At 52.6% G+C, this 8,039-nt stretch overlaps 1 protein-coding gene across 1 annotated transcript; it reads left to right on the plus strand.

Annotated features, from left to right (window-relative positions):
• Positions 1–295: 295 nt before the first annotated feature.
• Positions 296–1,225, plus strand: LOC148051256 (olfactory receptor 14A16-like). The gene has a single exon (XM_087738206.1). It carries the CDS (start codon positions 296–298, stop codon positions 1,223–1,225), a length of 930 nt encoding a protein of 309 aa, XP_087594332.1.
• The last annotated feature ends 6,814 nt before the right edge of the window (positions 1,226–8,039 follow it).

Below are 8,039 nucleotides of genomic sequence, written 5' to 3' on the forward strand. Positions count from 1 at the left end.
GAAGCCTCCCTCCAAACACCCTGGGCTGTTGCTGCCTCCATGGGTCCTTGCTGGAAAGCAGGGCTGACCCTTCCGGAGCCCCTGGGGAGAGGGCACGGCTCTGCACAGCACACTCAGCCAGCACAAACCAGAGCTGAAGCCTTGGAGCTGCATAACCCCCCCCCCCCGCCCCCCACCGAGGGAAGAAAAGCACCCTTAGGTATTGCACAATGAATGAATGAAATTTGGCTCAGAGAAGCTTCTCTGAATTTTTTTATTTTCTCTCTTTGGCAGTTTCCATGCCCAGAAGCAGCAGATGTCCAATGGCAGCTCCACGAACGAGTTCCTCCTCCTGGCATTCGCAGACACGCGGGAGCTGCAGCTCCTGACTTTCTGGCTCTTCCTGGCCATCTACCTGGCTGCCCTCCTGGGCAACGGCCTCATCATCACCGCCATAGCCTGCGACCACCGCCTCCACACCCCCATGTACTTCTTCCTCCTCAACCTCTCCCTCATCGACCTGGGCTCCATCTCCACCACTCTCCCCAAAGCCCTAGAGAACTCCCTGTGGGACACCAGGGCCATCTCCTGCCTGGGATGTGCTGCACAGCTCTTTTTCTTTCTCTTCTTCGTTGGAGGAGAGTATTTTCTTCTCACTGTCATGGCCTACGACCGCTACGTGGCCATCTGCAAACCCCTGCACTACGGGACCCTGCTGGGCAGCAGAGCTTGTGTCCACATGGCAGCAGCTGCCTGGGGCACTGGGTTTCTCAACTCTCTCCTGCACACTGCCAATACATTTTCCTTACCCCTCTGCCAAGGCAATGTCCTGGACCAATTCTTCTGTGAAATCCCCCACATCCTCAAGCTCTCCTGCTCAGATGCCTACCTCAGGGAAGTGGGCCTTATTGTGATTAGTGCCTGTTTATTTTTTGGGTGTTTTGTTTTCCTTGTGGTGTCCTATGTGCAGATCTTCAGGGCCGTGCTGAGGATCCCCTCTGAGCAGGGACGGCACAAAGCCTTTTCCATGTGCCTCCCTCACCTGGCCGTGGTCTCCCTGTTTGTCAGCACTGTAATGTTTGCCTACTTGAAGCCCCCCTCAGTGTCCTCCATATTTCTAGATCTCGTGGTTTCTGTTTTGTACTCAGTGGTGCCTCCAGCAGTGAACCCCCTCATCTACAGCATGAGGAACCAGGAGCTCAGGGATGCCCTATGGAAACTGACGCAATGGCCGCTGTTTCATTGAGAATAACCTGCCTTCCCTTCTCTGCGCATTTCCCATTTCTCACTTTTTCTTAGGCCATGTTTGCTTTTTTCTCTTGTGGTAATCCTGGTTATGGGTAATTTTCTAGGCTTATACTACTTGTCTTGAGGCTTGATCCCCTCGTATATGGCGCTTGCACAACACTGTGCCAGATGTGGCATGGCCAATAGCAGTTCTGTAATAAATGGAATCTCCCAGGTCCAGTGCCTGAAGGCTGGGCTCTTCCTCCACAGGTGCTGCAAAGAATATGTCCAAGGAATTGGTCTTTTAAAGAGTCTGTTCTCCTTTTGTTCTCAGTATTTTGGTAGTTAAGTTCAGGGTGGCACTGAGTTCCACTGGACCAAACGCTCTGGATTTAAAAGCTCTCTTCTTAATATCCAATGGGAGGGGAGATGGTCCATGAGCTCCCATTCTCTCCCCAGGTTTCTTCATGTATGACAGGACTGCTGGCATATACCAGACTCTCTGGAAATGAATTTGGAGGGGTGAGGAGAGGAGAGGATGGGGACTCCCCACGTGCCCTGGGGTTGGAATGAATGGAGGCTCAGAAGGTGAAACACCGTCAAAGATGAAGTCCCCCAAAAGTACAGCACTAAATTCAGATATGCTCAAACAACCACTGTGTGATGGGAGTCAGTGGGAACCCAGGAGGCAGAGGGAAGGGAGAGTGGAGAGATGCGGGAGCTCCCTGAGGAGCCCCAGGACTCTCATGCTGTCCTGGGGAGTGGGGCTGGTGGGAGCACAGGGGGGAAATTCAGTTAGGTTTGGGCATCACCTACAATATAAATTCAGGAGAGCCAGAGCGTGGCTAGCCTCTTTTTCCTCGTGCCTTTGGTGACAGCACAACCCCTGGGGCTGATGGGGACACTGAACCCCACTCTCTGCCCCCCAGCAGCTGCTGTGCCCTTCAGAGGGGCTGGCGCTGTGGGGTGAGTGCCCAGAGCTCTGCAGCACCCTGCGATGGGCGCTGCCGTGGGGCCAGCCCAGGCTGGGCTGCTTTGCTGCACTGGGCTGGGGAGAGGGCAGGGGAGGTGGGGAGAGCTGGGGAGGGGCTGGGCTGGGCTGGGAAGTGCCCAGGAGAGGAAAGCAGCAGTGTAGAGCTAAGCTGTGTGAGTGTGCAGGGTGGGGGCAGCCAGCAGGGTGCTGCCAGTGCAGAGTCAGGCATCACGGTGAAGGAAGCAAGGCACCGAAGGTGCAGAAGAGAGAGGCCAGGTCTGTGCCATGTTCCCTGGACACCCTGCGGAAGCTGCCCTGGGAAAACTGTCCCAGATAGTCCCACACACCGGCTATTTCCATCTCTTTTGGGACATCCCATCCTTGAGAAGGGACTTCTGCTGCATCGTCACCCTCATCCTCCTCTGGGGCTCGGTGATACCCAACTCCACCACCAGTATTAAGAAAAAGGGAAGCAGTTTCCTACTGACACTTATTGCACACAAGCCCCAGAGCTCTTGCACAGCTGATCTCTCAGCCAAGCCCATTCTCAGACAGATCCAGCTTGAACAGGTGCTCATGGCCTTGTCTCAACAAATACTGAATATCTCCATTGATTGAGATCCCACCAACTGGAGTGGGTTCTTGTTCCTGTGCTTTGTTTTGAATGATTTCTAAGGAACCCATGTCTCTCAGCCTCTCCTTGTCCATAATGTGCTCCAGGTCCCAGACACCCTTCTGGCCTCTGCAGGACTTGCTCCAGTCTGTCAGGGTCTTTCTTCTGCTGGGAAGCCCCATGCTGCATGCAGCAGTCCTGATGTGGTGCTTCTGTAGTGGGTTAGCCTTGGCCAGCAGCCAGACACCCACCCAGCTGCTCAGTCCCTCCCCTGCCTCAGCAGGACAAAGGGAGAAAATAAGATGGAATAACTCATGGGTCAAGATAAAGTAAAGGGATCAGTTACCAATTGCCATCATGGACAAAGACCCGTTGACTTAGGGAAGATCAAATTCAATTGTTGCCAATTAAAAAAAGATTTGGACTGTGAGAAACAATAAGAAAAATATTAAAGACCATTCCCCTCACACTTTCCCCCAGGCTCAAATTACTCCATTGTTCCCAGTTCATCTACCTACCCCAAGACCACGACGAGTAGGGGGGATGGTGAAGAGGGGGTTAGGAGTCAGTAAAGAACATCTCCATCAGTCCTTCTTCCTCACACTTCTCCCCTGCTCCAGCTTCGGTCCTCTCCATGGGACTCCACCATATTTGTTGTCAAGGCTAGGTGGTGTTCCTTTCTTTCTCTCTTCCTTTTCTCCTTCATACTCACAGAATCATGGAAATGTTGAGATTGGAAAGGACCTCTGGAGATCATCTAGTTCAACCCTCCAACTGAGGCAGCGTCAGTTAGAGCAGGTTGCTGAGCACCTTGTCTAGCTGAGTTTGGAATATCTCCATGGATGGAGACTCCACAGCCTCTCTGGGAAACCTATTACAGTTTTGACCACCCTCACAGTCAAAAAGTGCTTTCTTGTGTTCAGATGGCATTTCATGTGTCCATCACCCCTTGTCTTGTCACTGGGAACTACTGAGAAGAGTTTGGCTCCCTGGTCTTCATGCCCTCCCATCAGGTATGTATATGCATGAATAAGAACCCTCCGAGCCTTTTCTTCTCCAGACTGAACAGTCCCACATCTTTCAGCATTTCCTCCTATGAAAGATGCTGCAGTCCCTTAAAACAGCTTTATGGCCCTTTGCTTTGCTTTAGCAAGTCAACACGTTTCCTACACTGGGCAGCCCAGCACTGGACACAGCACTCCAGATGGGGCCTCGCCAGTGCTGAGTGGAGGGCAAGGGTCACCTCCCTCCATCTGCCAGCAATGCTTTTCCTAATGCAGCCCAGGAGGCTGTTGGCCTTTGCTGAGAGGGTGCAATTCAGATCCTGCTCAGCTGCTTCTCCTCTGGAATGCCAAGGTCCTTCTCTGCAGAGCTGCTATCTGTCCAGTCGGTCCCCACCATGATGTCCACAGTGTGGTTGGATCACAGGCTGCCCTCCCCCAGGGACTTTCTCAGCAGCACCTTGTCCTTCTTGCAGATCAGCTCCACCTCTGGCACAGGCCCCACGCTGCTGCAGAGTCACCTGGGACAGCAAAGCCCTCTCCTGCCAGGGCTGCACAGCCCAGGCCTCTTTCTCTCTGCCCTTGGGGACTGCAGCTTTTGCTCTCGGTGTGGGAACCTCATCCATCATTATGGCACCACCTGCCACCCACTCCAGCGTGCCTCTGCTGGGAAGCCAAGCCTTTCCACACACGGGGTCCCATCTCTGGGCACCAGGTTTCCATGTGACAAGTCTGCCCTTGGCCCTGGTGCCACATCTGAGGTGCTGCAGCCCAAATGGGCACCAAAACGCACAGCCTGGGGCACAGAGAGCAGGAACCTCGTGTGCCATCACAGAGCTGTGACATCAGTGGAATAAGAGCTGAGGTGGGGAAGCTCCCATGGCTTTTGTGGTTGCTGGAGATACAGTGTCCTGAGGAGAGACTGACAGGGGAGATGAGAAGTGGGGGATGCCTTGTGTGATGTCAGGGCAGCTCAGATATATGGAGGGTCTCTATGGGACATGTTACAGGTTAGACGGCAGCTTTTGTATTGGTCAGCTTCTAACTGAACCACCCAGTCTTCTGCTCTCCTGGACCTGATACTCCCAAAAGAGGAAGGGCTCATCAGGCATGTGAAGACCAGTGTCAGCTTTGGCTGTAGTGACCCAGAAACGGCTGTCTCCCAGATCCCCAGGGAAGTGGGGAAGGAGAGAGCACAAACACCATACATCAGGGAGTGATAATGTGGTCTGTTGAGAGCAGTGGCAGGTGGGATCCCATGTGAGGGCCCTGAGAGCAGCCATAGGCCTTCACGGCCATGACCAGCCTCACAGGGAGCCTCCACCTGCATCTCTGTCCATGGACCCAGGAGACCGTTGAATCCCGGCCTGAGTTTCAGCCCCAGCTTGATCTATGCTGGAGGTGTACGGGTCTCCAGACACAGCCATAGATACAGCCATAGACAGAGCCTTGCCTGGCCATGGACCTTACTGATTCAGACTTGCAGACTCAGTTTCCAGCTTGATTCTCTATGAGATGTACAATGGAATGGCACCGTAGCCCTCCAAGCGCCAGACCCCAGCTGATTCACAGAGGCCTAAGGGCCTTTCTGCTGCCTTTCCTCCTGTCATTTGGTCAGATTTTGGGAGAAGAGAAATGAAAAGCAGGTGAGATTTCTGGGTTCCAATGTTTGAAATGGGGAAGCAGAGCCTTCCTATAGGAAATGATCTAAAGGCTATGCTAGTTCAAAAGTGTTATCTTCACCTCCTTTCTTGGAGGCTTTCAATCTTCAGCAGGAACCTGGAAGCTCTGAGATCCCTCCATCTCCCTCTCCTTTAGCAATGAAGTTGATAGTACCCAAGTCAGAGGCTTTCAATTCTGTTTCCAGCCTAAAGCACCCCATGCTCTGGGGATATGCCAGGACACTTGCCTAAGGAAGCCACTCCTCTGGACAAGAAGGTGGATGTTCCCAGGAATCTCAGGAGGCATGGCGTACTGATGGGAGCTGTTCAGGGAGCTGGCCAAAGATCTCGTCTCCATTTCTGTAATGGTGGCCTAGATGCCAGCTTCATGTGTAAACTCTCTCTCTGGATGCGGACATTTACTGAGCAACCTGGGCTGACCTCAGAGCTGGCCCTGCTTGGAGCTGGGCATTGGACTACAGACCACCTGAGCTCCCTTCCCCCCTGACCTGTCCTAGGAGCACATGATGTAGAGACCCTCGCCTCCAGCTTTATCTCTTCTTGTATGATGTGTGGATCGGCACAGGCTCCTGGAAGGGCTGGTGGGAAAAAGACTGCTGGGGGTGTCTAGTCCAGTCTCCAGGCTGGCTGTGACTTTGTGGAGCAAAGGAGAGCTCCAAAGGTGGAGATCACAGCAACACTCCTCCTAGTCCATGTTATCTTTCCTAAGGCTCAGCCTAAAGCTGCCAAGAGGCACTTTGTGGCTGTTGCCTCTCTCATACCATCAGCCACTGCAGAGGAGAGCTTGGCTCCATCATCTCTCCAGGTAGGTTTAGGCTCTTACTAGGTTGCCCCATGCCTCCTTCAGCAGGCTAGAGAGGCCCAGTTCCCTCAGACTCTCCTCACAGCTTGTGCTTAGGCCCCTCACTCCAACACGGCAGTCCTTCTCTGGACCCTCTCCAGTTTCTCCACTTGCCTTTCGAAATGTGAGGCCCGCTGGCTCGTATGGCTTCAGCATGGTTCCCAGGCCCTTCTCCTCAGGGCACTCCTCAGCTGGTATGGTCACTACCCATGCTGCTGCGTGGTGGCAGTGTGCAGCTTGTGGGCTGAGCTACAAATAGGGTAAAAGGTGAAAGAAAAAAGATGAGAACAAACATAAACTAAACCCAACAGGCAAGGCAAAGGCAATCACTTACCACCTCCCACAAGCAGACTGATGCTCAGCCAGTCTCCCAGCAACCATCACTTTGAATGACTGAAACCTCCACCTCCTTCTTCCTCTGCCCCAGCTTGTATTTCTGAGCATGACATCATATTGTATGGAATATCCCTCTGGTCAGTTGGGGTCAGCTGTGTCGGTTGTCCCCCCCCGCCAACCTCTTGTCCACCCCCAGCCTACTCGCTTGCAGGGAACACGCCACATATTTATAACATAGAGGCAGGAGGTAACTGTACTACCACTCTATGAGTTGATAAAGTGGATTGAGTGTAGTCACGGGGTGGAGTGCGACGGATGCACTTGACCCCTTGACCAGACTGGCGGTGGTCTGGTGCAGGCTCCGGAGGAGGAAAACGCCTGAGCCGTAGCCAGGCCGTGAACTCCTCTAGCTTCAATCTGCTCTCTGAAAACCCACAAAGGAGCAGAGTGACAGCGAGCATTGATGCACATGAGCTTGGAACACCAGTCGTGCGATTAACACATGGATAACAATGGGTGGCTTTTCCAAGACTCATTTATCGAGGAACAGAGAAAGTTGTGGGTACAAGGAGTCTCCTGCACACCTTCTCTAGGGCATGTAATCTGACTACAAGCCAATCACTTTATCCCATAGATATGACAGCTCAAGTGAGCGTTCTTTGAGCTCTCCCTGCAACTTTTCCTTTGTATGATTCTTCCATGTAGAAATGAATAGAGTGAACCTTCCCATCAAACTTATTGAACCTTGGCAAACCCCTGTTAAACTTTGCTAAATTCCATTGTATTCACTGAACTCTGCCAAATTATTATTTTGCCTCAATAAAACATATTGCTGCTTCTCTCTTTTGAAGGAAGTGCATTCCAGTCATTGGCGACACAGGTTTCCCCTGAATGGAATCCCAAGGCACAGGAATGGCTTCCCAATTTAGTGTCATCAACAAATGTGGTGAGAGTTGCCTCCTCTGGGTCATGGGTCCAGTGTTAAACTGCACAGGGCTCAGGAGAGTCCCCTGTGCTGCTCCACAATGCCCCAGTATGTCCCACTGGCCTCCAGGTAGGGTGTGACCCCTTCACCACTGCGCTCTCAGCCTCCGCATCCAACTGGTGTTTTGCCCATCTCTTTGTCTGTCCATCCAGACTGTTATGGCCTAACATGGGTAGAAGAATATTGAGGGAGACCATGCCAAGAGTTCTGCTGAAGCTGAGGCAAATGATATCCACTTTTTATCTCCTCATGCTCAACTGCAGGCTGTCAGTTTGGCGAGGCATGATTTACCCTTGGGAAGTCCATGTTGACAGTTACTCTCTTTGGGGTGCCCAGAAATGTCACCCAAGAGGACTCCAACTGCTGGCACACTCCTCACCGATGTGAGCTGGTGCAGCCTGG

This window comes from Nipponia nippon, unplaced genomic scaffold (assembly GCF_047370975.1).
Source record: "Nipponia nippon isolate SJK-2023a ecotype South Korea unplaced genomic scaffold, ASM4737097v1 scaffold_61, whole genome shotgun sequence".
Taxonomy (NCBI): Eukaryota; Metazoa; Chordata; class Aves; order Pelecaniformes; family Threskiornithidae; genus Nipponia; species Nipponia nippon.

Coding starts and splice junctions, on each gene's coding strand:
- LOC148051256 (XM_087738206.1), top strand. CDS start 296: ATGTCCAATGGCAGCTCCACGAACGAGTTCCTCCTCCTGGCATTCGCA.